This window comes from Oryzias latipes, chromosome 8 (genome assembly GCF_053564925.1).
Source record: "Oryzias latipes strain Hd-rR chromosome 8, Olatipes_Hd-rR_3.1".
Taxonomy (NCBI): Eukaryota; Metazoa; Chordata; class Actinopteri; order Beloniformes; family Adrianichthyidae; genus Oryzias; species Oryzias latipes.
This window is the reverse complement of record NC_136244.1, coordinates 15118222-15132029: the sequence shown is the minus strand read 5'-3', so window position 1 is coordinate 15132029 and position 13808 is coordinate 15118222. Positions and strand designations below refer to the sequence as shown.

The window sequence follows — 13808 nt, the reverse complement described above, 5'->3', positions numbered from 1 at the left end:
ATCTCACGTACAGGTCGGTGTAGCGCTCCAGGATCATCCGCAGCGCCTCGCCGTCCGTGTAGCAGGAGTTCAGCGCTTCGCACACGGTCGCCGCCGACGCAGACTCTCGACAGGACTCTCCCTGCCCGGACTCCCCACGCGTGCGATCGTGAGTCCTCCTCGCGGAAAGGCGGACCATTTCTCGGACCAGGTTGTTACGGCCCAGAGCAGCTTGAACCATGAAGTGCAGGCGTTCGTCGCCCGTGTCGACCCTCAGCTCGGGATACCTCTCCAGCACGGTTCTAAAGCCCAACATGAGCTCGGACACCGTTTTCGTGTAGCAGCCCAAGGTCCGTCTGTAGCTCTCGGCAGCGGACTTGCAGTGGGCGTCGTAGGCTTCGCACTTGAGGCACCGGGCAGGCCCTTGTGGTGGATCTCCCGGACCGAGGCCTCCGTCGCTCAGAGAGTCTTCGCGCCGGCGTCTTTCCCGTCTCACGGGTACCCAGGAAATGCTGTACTCGCGTTTGTCCGCGGGTTCGCCCTCAGGTTCGCCTTCGCTGCCTTGAGAGTGCACAGACATGCTCTCTTCGCTTTCGCTGCGCCTCAGGTTCACTAAGGACCTCTCGGATGGAGAGTCCAGATCGAGCGACTCGCCTTCTGTGTACATTTCTACGTCGTCTTGTGGGAACCTTCCGGCTCTGCGCTCGCCGCGCTCCCCTCCGCTCGTCTCACGCTCCCTGCGTTCCACGCTCTCCCTCCGAGCCCTTTCCTCATACCTCCGAAACGCAGACTCCACAGCCTGGACCAGCGTTGCCTGCTGCGATCCGCTGGCATGTCCGGCGGCCCGGCTCCACGCGGAGCAGAAAGTCGCGGTCATGTCCATGGGGTAGAAGCCTTCGGGAGCAGCTCCCTCGAAGCCCGTTTGCCTCCGAAACGTTTGGGAGGGGGCCGTTCGGGGCCAATCGTCCGCATGTGTGATAAGTACATCTGCTACATCTACGCGTGCCTCTGCGCCGGCAAAGCGGAACTCTCGGACGACGAGCTGGCCTACCTGTTCGGGACACGGGGTCGAAACCTGCGAGCCCGCCTTCATCCGCAGTGGCTCGAAGGCTACCGTTTGAGGTGCCGCCACGCATACGAGCAGGAACGTCGGCGGCGCCTGCGCCAGAGCCCCCTGAGCTCCTCGTCGACGCTTTATGCGACGCGGCTGGGTGACGGTGCGCTGATCACCGCCGACGAGGATGGAAGACTGCTGAGCATCCAGCGATTCGCGGAGCCCCGTCCTCCCAGGAGGCTGCGGCCCGCAGACAGCGCATTCGCCGTGTTCAGGGAGACCCTGTCTGTGTTCTCGGACGTGGCCTTCAGGGCGCTCGCAGGCGGTGGGGCCGAGCCCGCTTTGGTGATCTCGAAGCGCTCAGAGATCGAATCGGGCGGCTCTTCCCACTGGTGGCCAGAAACGAGCGTGGGCTACGAGGTCGAGGAGAGGGACGTGAGCGGAGCCGAGGTCGTCCCGGGTATCATCTACGCTTCAGATGGCCTGTCGCTCTACCAGGTGGTGTCTTCTTGGAAGGCTCGCGTTTGCCTCGTCTTCTCGCCCGACTGCCGCGAGGAGGTTGTCCGCACGCTCTGCGCCCTTGCCTTGGGCGACTGCGGGCTGGGGACGCGGTTCGCCCTGCGGTGCGTGCTACCCGGAGAAGGCGACCGCGCGTTCGACCTGAGGGAACTGGAGCCTAAAGATCCTTGGTTCCCGGGGCCCGCGCTAGGCCCCGGCGCCAGCGGGAGGCAGGGATTTCTACGGGAACTGGACGGAACGGCGGAAAGTCGCCACGGCGCATTCTCCGGCCTTGCGGCTCTGAGGGAGGTGATCTCCACGCCACTGGCGTTCTCGGTGCTCGCCGAGAACGACCACGTCGCCGTGCTGAGGCACCTTCTCAGGGATGCTCTGGTGATCGTGCCCAAGTCGAGTCCGAACGCCAGAAGGGGCACGGGCCGCCAGGACACTGCAGGTGTGAGCAGAGGCGGGAAGACGACAGCACGGGAAACCCGGGAGGCCGAAAGCAAAAGCGAGAGCAGATTGAGGACGAGGACAGCTGCGGAAGGCCCGAGCGGACGGCTCACCGAATGGTTTCCCAGCGGGCACTCTGTGCTGGAGATCGAGACAGGCGCGCCAGGGGCGCCCCGCCTGCTGATATCCTCGCCGAAGGTCGTCCGAGGGAACTCTAGATCACCGTCTGCAAGCAGGACGCCCACGTTGCGTGTCTACAGGACCCCTCGGTACAGCGGTGTCATGCCGCAGGGCTTCAGGTCAGAGGCGTACCTCTTCGATCGGGCCGTGTGTCTGATCCCCGGGGGCATGGACGTGATCGCTCCTCCTCAGCTCGACGGCGCGAGCTGCGCGGCAGTGCTGTACGCGCTGGAAGTCTTCGCGAGGCTGGCGGGCCCAGACGTACCGACGAGCCTATGGTTCTCGGGGCCCTTGGAGTGGACAGAGGCGCGGGCACTGGTCCTTTCTTACCTACGCATGGAAAACGCGGGCTTCGAACGAGGTTCCAGGGAAAGCAGCATTCGCTTCGAGGCGAGCGACTGCTCCATTCTGTCGAAGCTCAGGCAGATCGTGTCAGAGCACGTACCTGGCACCTGTCCTCGCCTAGCGAGTCTTGGGCCGTCCGAGTCGCCCGAGCGCCCGATGCACGAGGATTTGGAGGGGGACCTGGCTCTGCTGCGGGGCACCCCGAGCAGGGCGCCGCTCTCGGACGCCAGGGGCATCAAAGAGGCAGATCCGCCGGCCCGCGTGGATTCTCCGTCGATCTGCGAGAGGACCACGGGCCACATCGTCCTTTTCGGGAGGGGGCTCGGGCCGAGCTCTCGTTTCAAGTGGGTCACGATAGGCATACGCACGCTGGGGCCCGCCGACTTGAACATACTGAGGGTCTGCGGGGTGTTTCACTCGAGACGCGGCCGTCACAGGGCCCTCCTGAAGATTCCCGACACGCAGGGCGTGCGCCCGGGCTCCCGCGCATCAGGTGGCGCCCGTTGCACGAGGCTCACCGAGGACTTGCGCGAGATCGCCGCCTCCTCGACTATCCCGCCGCCCGACTGCTACTTTCAGCTGAATTACGCCCCGGAGACAGGGAGGGAACGTATCTGGAGCCGCTCCGGCCACGAACTGGAGCGCTTCCCGCTCACAGCAGACGCCGCGTCCAGCCTGGAACGGGCCGTGCGCAGCGATCAGGCCAGGGGTTACGAGGAGCGCAGGCTGTCGCGCATTTTCAGATCTTCCCGCCGGACGGCCGGGCGTTGCGAGCTGGAGCTGGCCGTAGACGAGCCTTTCGCTCGAGGCCCGTGTGGAGGAGAGCCCCCACACACGCGTTCGTGGCTCAGGTCGCCGGCGGCGGACCGACAGTGCCACAGCGCCATCGGGGACGGAGAGTTCTTCCCCACGGTCGAGGTGGCGAGGGCCGAGAAGGAGTCGAGCGGGAGCGTCTCGGAGGACGCCCTCTCCCATCCCCTGCGTGAATACAACCTGAACCTGGCGGCGAACGCGCGCCCTAAGCGCTTCGCGCTGGACAGGGCCGACAGGTGCCCCGGAGAGTGCGGCTCTGCGTACGAAGCCTGCCTGGATGAGGCTGTGATGCTGGGCCACTGCGCGAGAGTCCTGGCGACGAGGGGGGCAGAGAAGGACTTTGACGTGAGCGCCTGCCTGACTCGCTTCTACAGAGCCGTGCACCCTTGCGTGCCAGAGATGAGCCGGGGTGACGTGATGCTCGACTACGAGTTCGTCCTGCACGGACGGGGCCTTCTGCCCCCGGCGCACGCTCTCCTGGGCCACCTGGCCGAGAGCTGCAGACTGACCTGCCACCCGGCCTGCAAGCTGTTCACGCTGAGCAGGCACAGGGGTGCGTCTGCCTGGACCAGGGGAACGGACGCAGAGGTCCGCCACTCGCGCAGCCTCAGGGTCAACACAATCGGAGCCTTCCTCTGCTCCCGGGACCACAGGCTGGCTCCGCTCCTGGCCAGGTGCTGCGAGCCCAGACCCCTGAGCGCTTCCGAGCTCTGCCCCGGGAGCGAGCTGCTGCCTCGGGGGGATGAGGAAGACCTCCTCCTGAGGGCGTACTCTGAGACGCTGGGACCCGCGCTGGTGTTCGAGAGGGTCGAGACCTTCCCGGGCAGAGTTTCGACGAGCCTGGGGGACTGGAGCTTTCTTAGGCTGGCGAGCGAAGGGGCCTCGAGACCCGAGTCGACGGCGTCCGCCAGACGCCCCGGCATGTCCGTGATAGACGGGCACACGGTGGCGTTCGCTTCTGAGTCTCCCCTGTTCTACCTGAGGGGCAAAGGCCCATTGGTTCAGAGGCTGGAGTCCGTGGCCGTGGTCGCGGAGAACTGTTCGCTGTTCCGGACCGACGCGCTGACGAACGAAGACCCCGCGTGGCCTGCTCCCGAGCCGCTCGAGGCCAGGGCACGCATCAAGTGCCTGGACAAAGCGTCCGCCATCGACAAGATGTTCATGCGTCGGGGGCGCAGGGATCCGTTGGAGGGCTACGCCACGAGCGAGAGCTCCTGGGAAAGACTGAAGGACGCTCTGTGGACTTTTGCCAAAGTCCCGGCCGAGACCTCGCGCCCGAGCGACTGGGAGCGAGACTACCCGGTGTCCCGGAGCTCCAGGTCCGCGGGCCCGGAGGGCGCAGGGGTCGAGATCGTCAGATGGCTCTGCGGGGCTCCGCCGGAGGAGTTCACGCACCACGGCCGCCCCGGCGAGGGCCTCGGGCGTGTGGAGATGGCAGACGGGCACGCCAGGGCCCTGAACCCAAGAGAGTGGAGAGGGTTCGACGTGCTGCGATCGCGCGTTTTGACGTGCCCCTCGGAAAGAAGGTGGACCAGAGGCCTCTGCGTCGTCACGAATAGAGGCACCAGTCGGTTTCAGTGCGAATCTCGCATGCCCATCTCCAGCCTGATCGAAATAGCGGAGCCCGGAAGGTGGTACGCGAAGCCGGTTCCCGAGGACGACGGCCGCGAGCCGGAGGCCGACGGCGAAGAGGAACTCGAGAGCTGGAGCTTTCGGGCCGAGGTGAGCTCGGCCGGAGAGTTCGCGGGAGCCACGGGCCCCTTCAGGAGTCGCGCCGTAACTGTGTACACCCCGGAGGCAGACTCGCAGACTTTCGCCTGTCGCTGGACCCACGCGCTGCCGAGGGACTTGGACGTGCTGAGGAGCAGAAGGACGGGGTACCTGGTGTCACGTCCGGACGGCCCGCGGGAGGACGATGCTATCGCGCTTCTGGTCGAAAGGTCCAAAGGGGTCATACCGGTGAGACACTCTGGCAACTTGGTGCTGCATTCCGAGCCCAGGACCCTAAGGGCCGCAGCGATACGGGGCGATCCCGGCCTGCACGTGCTCGTCAGCGCACCCGAGGACGCCGAACCATCGGAGGAGCAGCAGGAGACTCTGCGAATGCGCAACAAAGATTCGCTCATGGCCTTCTGCGAAATGAACGGAGTGCCTGGGGGGATACGAGGCCCCGAGACCTGGAAGGACCCCTCGCCGTGGTCAAAGAGACAGCCAGGATCGTTTTGCTCAAAGGTGGCCGAGCTGAAGTTCAGGTGGGAGTCGGGAACCGAAGCGCCGCTTGAAGCGCCAGCTCGAGGACCTTGCGAATGGCTTCCCCGTCTACGTTCGAGCCCTCCGAGATGGCAGAGGAGCCCAGACGGTCGACTCGTGCTCAAGCGAGACAGGTTTTGGCATTCGGTGGACACAAAGGCGTCGCTCGTCGAGATGAGGCGCCGAGCTGCCTCCCTGACGCTCAATGCAGAGGCGGGAAATGCACAGGTGCAGACCGAGAGAGCTGAAAACGATGAAGACGAACGGGTAGAAGAGGAGGAGGATGAAGAAGAAGAAGAAGAAGACCAAGATCTAGAAGGGGTAGCTGTGGATGAAGGAGAAGAAGGAGACCCTGCGGTACCAACGCCCGCGCCCCTGAGAGTAAAGTGCGACTTTCGAGAGAGAGGCCTTTCGAGTATCCTCACGTTGAACTCTCGACTGGAAATCGAATTGGTTCCAGACGTCCCTGCCGTGGAGGGCCACGTTTTTTTCGCACCCGCTCCCAACCCGGCCTGGAAAAGGCATTTCGATCTGACGGAAAGAGGCAAGCTCGTACGCTATTACAGACCCTGTTCGTTTTCACCCCTGACGTATCACGTTCACACCGTTTTGACGTTCGGCTGCGGCCTCAGGCCAGTGTTTGAGCACGGATCGGCAGACCCGGCGGGGGATAAGATCTTGGACCTGGTCCTTTGCGCTCTGGCGCTGGACAACGTGCTATCGACGGACGCGCCCCCGGGACGGTTCGGTGTCACGCTGGTGGTGCGCGGAGGCAGAGGGGAGATGCTGAAGCGCGCCCGAGAGCTCTCCCGTTGCGTGATCGTGACGAAGGCAGGGGCCTACGAGTTCGAAGAACTGCCCAAGAGATTGGACCGCGAGTTGGCCGCATCGCCGTCCTCGTCGAGCTACGGGGCGCGACCCGTCTACGGCGAACCCAGGCGGTTCCTCTCAGAGAGCGGAGCGGCCACGTTCGCTCAACTAACAACCCTCTGGCCTCAGGCGGGGCTCAGGTCAGACGTGAAGCACCCGTCGTGTTCGGGGGACCCGCGATGGATAGGACTCATGGTTTGTCTGGCCGAGTGGCAAGGTCACCGGCTCGTCGCGAACGCGCTGGTTCCGGGCGCCCTGGAAGCCCTGATGGCTCCAGAGATGAAGCGAGAGCCGTGACGGCTCGGAGGTCCGTGGCCGAGCTGTACGACAGAGCCTGTGCGGCGCGCCTGCTGGGCCACGTGGACGCAACGCTGCTAGAATTCGCGAGGACTTTCTCCGAGCCCCGCACGGCCGCCTCGACCCCAGCGGACCCGGGCGGAGAGCGAGTGAACGAGTTCACCCTGTGGCTCGCGGTGCGAGGCATAGAAGAAGGAGAAGCCATCGCCAGGCGGCCGGGCCAACCCCTCACGTTCTCCGAAGCCCTGGAGGTGTACGCGAGGCTGAGCAGGGAGTTCGGCACAATCTCGACCGAAGAGTCGTTGCTCGCGCTGGACTCTCTCAGGGACTTTTTCGCGTTGGTGCTGCGCTACCCAATGATTCCGAGGCTGGTCGCAGACACCAAGGAGTGCCCTGAGTGCTATTTCGAAACCGACATTACCCTGGACACTTGGGAAGAAACCAGGAGAATGTTTTCCTGCTGCCACTTCACGCTGAGGCACGAGGGCGCGGAGCCCCCCGTCGACCCGGACTCTGCCGCGTCGGCCGCGCTGGACTTGGGCAACAGCGAAGGCTTCGGGGAGGTGGCCGGGGCCAGGCCGAGCGGAGGCGCGTTTCCCGGGACGGAGCGGCCCGCGGAAGGTACGGGTGGTGGCCCGAGGTCCGTGAGGTTCCTCGAGCAGCTGGAGTCGATCAAGCGGCGGGACGAGATGGACAAACAGATAGCCCTAGGGAAAGAAGTGGTTCATCAGCTCCGATCGTACGTGCGCACGCTGGAGGAGCTGGAAGCCCCGAGGTACCTGAGCACCCATCCCGTGCGCTGGCTGCACCGCTTTTACGGTTCGCTGAACAGGAGCCGAGAAAGGGCCAGGCTCCTGGCGACGCGTTGCCCCGACCCGGCGAGGGAGGACTATCGCACGCGAGCGGGCCTCGAGGTGGAGCAGCTCAAGCTCTCTTTGGCCTCCGTTGCCTCAACGGGTACCAATGACAAACTGCTCTCATACGTGTGCATGGCCTCGCTGGACCCTGTCCGCAGATACACGGACAGGTACAACGGGACGGCCGAGAGGATCGTTCTGTTCAAGCACCTGGTGGCGTCGGGGCTGTCGGTGGAGACCTCGTGGAGCCTGGTGAGGAGCGTGTCTCGGGTAGCGAAGGTTCCGCTGATCGGAGCGACTTTGAGCGAGGGAGTGGACAGACAGCTAAAACACACGACAAGACCCACGCCCTATAACAGAAAGATCGCTTCTCTGGTCTGGCTGTTCGCTCACATCACATCGTACTGCACACTGCGCAAGCTTCCTCATGGATACGTGCTCATGGGAGACTCGCCCGAGGAACTGTCTCGGGACGGGATCTACGTGTTTGATGACGACCACGTTGGATTCAGGCTGTCTGCGAGAGGACAAAGAGGATCGGACTCGGCCCAACCCGTGGCCTCAGCCCACGTGCCCTTCGAGCGCATCGCGGAACTGCTTGCGATGCGAGATCGCGTTTGTGAGATTTTTCGCCGATAGGCTGGCGAGGGCCAACCCAGAAAGCTCGTACGACGCTTTGGTGCGATTCGGACACGCGCCGTTGACCGCCCTGGTCAACCTCCAGTGGAAGAGGGAGGCGCTGCAGAAGCTCAAATCGGATCGTGCTCTGCGATTCTTAGAGCTGCCTCTGGAGAGCGCGGCCCTACGGGAGCAGGACGCGTCCGGCCACGTGGAGACGAGAGAGGCGAAACGCGCGAGGCGCAAAGGGGTGGAATGGAAGAGACCTCTGTGCTCCAAGCGAAAGAAAGGGAGGAAACTGAAAGAGAAGAGATATGGGGATGTCTAAGGCCCTCCTGTGTCTTTGTGCTGCTGTGGAACGTGTGCGAGTTGCTGGTTCTATGTTTGTTGTTTTGTTTTGTTTTTTGTTTCGTTGTCTTTCGTTTCATCGTTTCTTTGTATCATTGGGGTGACATGGTTGGGAAAATAAAGCCGATACACCAAACCTGAATTTGAACAAGCACTGTTTTGTTTTTTTTCCGTTCTTTTCTTAAGGGGGGATGAAGGGGTAGAAAAGATGGCAAGGCATACAAACCAACACATCAGACACATTTTCGTTGGAGATTTTATTGAAGGTAGCGTAGGTACAACACAGCAGAGAAACAACAGCCACGAGGTACAATGTTCAGCGTGAGATGCGAAGACATCGGACGAAAGGTAGCATGTCGTCATCCCACGCGGATTTGTCTGGATCGCTGCGACGAGGGCGACTCGTCGCTCACGCGGATTCTCTTCTCCTCGACCCTGCCTCTGTGGACCTCGTAAAAGCCCGCCGGAGAGGGCATCCCCCTTTTGCCTCGGGAGCGGCATCGGAGCGCGTTTCCATTTTCTCCGAGCGAGGCTCGGACTGGCTCGCGGCCCTTACTGTGGCCGGGAGGCATTTCAGCTCGCTGCTCTGACCCGATAGAGAAACGTAGTCGTCCAAGGCGGCCCTCACGACCAGTGGCAGGAGTCTACCCGGGTCGGCGTCGGCGAGCGCTCTCTGAAACTGAGGCCGTTTCACGTGCAGGTGGACGTTGGTAGAGAGCATGGACCACTGGTTGTGCCTGGCGAGGGTCTTGTCGAAAAACATGAGCACCAGGGTCCTGTTGTCGAACATTTCGCTCAGCACGGCGAGTTTTAAGTAAGGGAAGAAGCAAAGAGAGGCCATGATCACCAGAGTGTAAAAGCCGTCTCTCCTCGAGTGCTTGTCACTTTGCTTGTTCACCATTTTCTTCACGAAGCGCTTGATCCTAGCTTCGGGTGAGCAGAAAAGGGTGGACACGGCGGCTGCGCTTTTGAGAGCGGCGTCCCTCACGGTTCCCAGATCTCCTAGGTCCGCTCGGACCCGCTCGCCGACATTCCGGAACTCGATACAGCCCGCGAGCCTGAACACTCGAGAGGTCCATCGGCAGCGCTGCGACGGGACTTGACCCTCTCCGCGCTCAACGGTCCGGTACTCGTCTGCAAATTCCCGCGTGAGGATGGTGGAGAAAAGTGCAATCATGGCCGGCAGGCAGGATTTCAGCACCCGCGCCGATACGCCGCACTGGTCTTCGACCCACGGACCTCCGCGAGGTCCGCCCGTCCGCGGGTCAACTTCCAATGCTCCGTAGCCCACCGTCGCCTCCGTCCCAGAGTACCAGGGCCCCCTGAAGTCAGGGTCCTCCCTGCGAAATGCAGCTAGCCCCACCACGGGGCAGGAAAATTCCCCCGACGCCGAGGCGTAAGAAACTCGGGCGGCCATAGCCCGCACGAGGGCGCAGTCGAATCCCGAGCACGAGTGCTTGCTGAGGTGCGCTGAGCATACGTAACAGCCCGGGATGTATCGGTCGTCAAAAGCGCATTCCTCCTCCACGCAGTGGCTCACCCACTGCGGATCGTCTATTAATTCTGAAGGCCAGCGGTCCATCGGCGCTTCCCTTAGCGTCTCTCGATTCTCCTCCTCTCCCTTCGTATTTCCCTTAGCGTCTCTCGATTCTCCTCCTCTCCCTTCGTATTTCCTTTCTCTGTGTTCTTCTCCTTTCCCTTTTCTTTGTTCCTTATCAATTTTTATTGCCTCTCTTCACAGGCGAGCAGGGGACAGAGCGCCGACCTCATCCTGGTGGACGAAGTAGGCTTCGTGAATTCCAAGGTGCTTCTGGCCGTCCTGCCCAACATCGCGTTCAGAGGACGGAAACAGGTTCACATCACCAGCCACGTCAACAACACGCCTTGGCTGAACAAGGTCGCGGACATCCGCGACGACCGGGGAGGCCCTGCTTACCACGTGGTGTCTCAGAGTTTCAAATGCGCATACCACGAAAGGGATCCGGGGCTCACCTGCTGCTGCCTCGGCGTCTACTGCCCGCAACACATTTCGGTGGACGGGCAGCTCAAGGAGCTCATGAACATGGTCTCACCCAAGGGTTTCGAGAGCGAGGTCACAGGCAGCAGCAGCACTTCGTCCGAAGACATCAAGACCGACACCACAGTCCCGTTCGAGGCTTCCGTCATCAACAGGTTCCTGTCCAACAACTGTTGGGCCCTGGAAGACGTGGCCCGATCGATCGTGACCAGGGCTTACTTGTGTCTGGACCCAACCTTCGGGGGAGGTTCCAGGTCCTGCGCCGGAGTTTGTTGCGCCGTGGAGATCGCTGGAGGCAAGCTAGTGGTAGGTCTCCCGCCCACGATCGGCGCCTCCCTCCTCTGTCCCCCCTAAACCGGACACCAGAAGATCTCTAAAAACGTACCCGTAATCGGGAGCCGGCCCGGGAAGAGCTCGCTCCTCGGGCCCGGGCTTCACGTCCATCAGGGTGCAGATGTACGCGCTTACGCGGTTCTCGTCCTGCACGCTGAGGGAGGTCTCCGCATCTGGCACGGAGCACGAGATGAGCTCCAGGGCCTGTTCCCAGACCCCGCACTTGCAACTCCCCGCGCTATGCCCCGAGAGCTCCATCAGCCAGCCCGTAATGGCGAGCGCCACCACCGTGTGCAGAGAGGCCACGTTCCGGGAGCTGGCCTTTACCAGGGCCAGGTACTTAAGGGGCCCGCCGCGCACAGACTCTGCAGAGGCGAAGGCAGAGAGAACCATCTCCTCATGCCCACGCCACTCATGCTGGCTCATGCAATCGTGCACAAAACGTCTCGGCACGCTGTTTCCGAGGGCAAGGGTCACTGCCTCCGAAAGCTCCACAGGGACGCGCGGGGCCGAAGCCAGAGCTTCTCGCCCCGAGTGCTCGTTCCTCGAACTCAGCACGTAATGAGAGACGAGCGAGTCTGTCACCAGTATTCTCGCGGGCGAGAACGACACCACCTGACTGTACGCCGTCCTCAGTTGCCCGATGTCCATCTCGACGAACAGGTCCATGTTGCGGCGGAACGAAGCGAGGGCTACCATGAACTCGTACCGGGAGAGCAGCAGCTCCCACGGCATGCGCATGAGGCTCAAGAGTTGTCTTCGAGCCCTGCGGCACGCGGGACAGAAAGACATGTTGACAAAGCGTAACCTTCGTCTTACTCGAAGGGTGATATTGCAACAAGTGATGATGATGATGATAATGATGACGATGATGATGATGATTAAGAAGCGGAATGTGATCGTGTTGAGCAGCCAGCGGTTTCCTATGTGCAATTCGTTTTTCGCCACAAAGTACCTAAACCTGCTTTCTCCCCCGTCTCTTTGCAGATCATGTCACTGGACGAGCTGGAGATACGTGACCTAGATCAAGTCACCAGGGTGTACGCGGCCCTTTTGAGCGCTCACGTCAGGCTGCTCAAAGTCCTTTTGCCCTCAGCGCACTGGAAAGAGGTGCCGGTGGTTGTGGTGTTTGAGCAAAACACCTACGTGAACGCGCTGGCCGACCTGAAGGAGCTGCTCGAACACGCTCTGGCACGCGCTGGCTTCAGGGTTCTCTTTTACAGCAAGTGGTCCCAGGTCAACTCCAGGTACATGCTGGGGAAACACGTCAGTGCCAAGACCAAACTGGCCATGGTGCTCAGCACCGTGTCCGCCATAGAGAGGGACGATCTGGGCTACTGCGAGTGCGTCATGTCCCTCGGCTGGGCCGTGCTGGCCGAGGCTGTGGGGAAGGGCAGAGCCGTGGAAGCCACCCTGGGCGTCTCTCGGGGCGCCGGCTCCAGCACGAGAACCGGCTCCTCCATGGCCGTGCACATGTACAGGAGGTCGAGGAGCGGTATCAATTTGGCCACGGACACGACCGCTCGAGCTCTGGAGATCCGAGACACCATCTCCCTACCCGACAGCAGGTTGGCCGACAGGTTGCACGCAGAGCACGGGAAGCGGCTCTTGGGCAAACTGAGGGAGGAAATGGCTGCCGTCTCGATCAAGGAGTCAGCCAAGGGCAGCGGGGGGACCGTGGTCACCGGAGGCAAAAAGTCCAAGGGGGGCGAATACACCAGGGACGACGTGCTCTCCGCGTTTCTGCTCCTTTGCCACACAAGAGACGAGATTCACGGGGGAGAGAGCTCCGTGAGAATATGCGGAGAGGTTCATTGTACGTGAAATGCAGCTGTGTTTTGTTTTGTTTCACCTCAATAAAATGAAAAGGGAAAAGGCTCAAACGCTTGCTGTTGCCGGTGGTCACGTTTCTTTATTTCATTTTATGTCCCCCATTTCAAACTCCCGGCGTTAGGGTTTCGAACCCATGCTCCCCCTAAACCTTTCACTGCACGAGCGTCGGGAGCTCTCGACAAACCCAAGCACACTGGTTATCAGATAGCAGAACCTTTATTGAGTCTCATAAGATAAAGATGGTAGCGAAAATGTGAACAGACACACACACAGCAAGCAGAACTTCAATCGTCGTCTTCAAACACGACGCCTTTAGGCTCAGAGAAGAGGGGGAAGGAACCCGGATCGAACCAGTATCCTTCTTCGTCGATGGCCAGGCCCAGTCCTCGCATGTGGTCTACAACGTCTGGGTGGTGCCACCGGAGTGCTGGGTCGTAGCGATCATAATTTTCTATGCTGCTGTCTTCCTCATCGTCATCGGAGGAGCTGTAGATCTCGCTTCCCGATGAATCGGACGGGGGCTCGAAATCGATCCGCGGCTCTGCGATCCCAGGGTTCGACGAGAGCTGGAGGTAAAGGACGCTGTCCGGTTCGGCCTCGGTCTCCTCAAGGCCCGAATCGCCGTCATGCTCCGAGCGGGCCATCTCTCTGGGCGAGAATACGGGAACAACACCGTCTCCTTCGGGACTGCGGGCCGTGGTGAACGATTCAGTGTCCGTTGTGACCGTGAAGGACGATGCCCTGGTGCGCGTCACATCCGAGGAGTACAAGTCTTGTTCTGGAGTGGTTGACATTGCTGCAGTGGCGGATGGGCTTGTTGTATCAGACTGCTTTCGTGTGAGTGTACGCTCCAGAAACAGACAAGTAGACAAGACCGAGGCTTCGTCTCTTCGCTCTTATGCTGCTTATGGGCTCAAGTAGACGGGAAAGGCTCGTCCGACCTCGTTCATCTCCACGGAACATAGACCGGAGCTCTGAGGTGTAAAGTGGTTCCGATGAAAATGGGTAGAAAATGAAATAAAATTAAAAAAAAAATTATTACACACACTCTAAATTTCTAAAT

At 61.4% G+C, this 13808-nt stretch overlaps 1 protein-coding gene across 2 annotated transcripts in view; it reads left to right on the top strand.

The window, feature by feature from the left end:
• The window catches only part of LOC144994137 (uncharacterized), a 32082-nt gene extending 19287 nt beyond the window's left edge, over nt 1-12795 (top strand). For both annotated transcript variants that reach the window (XM_078950860.1, XM_078950861.1), the window contains 2 exons: nt 10304-10885; nt 11900-12795. In XM_078950860.1, coding sequence (XP_078806986.1) covers nt 10304-10885; nt 11900-12736 — 1419 coding nt within the window. In that variant the 3' untranslated portion in view covers nt 12737-12795. The remainder of the gene's footprint in view (nt 1-10303; nt 10886-11899) is intronic.
• Nucleotides 12796-13808: the final 1013 nt, after the last annotated feature.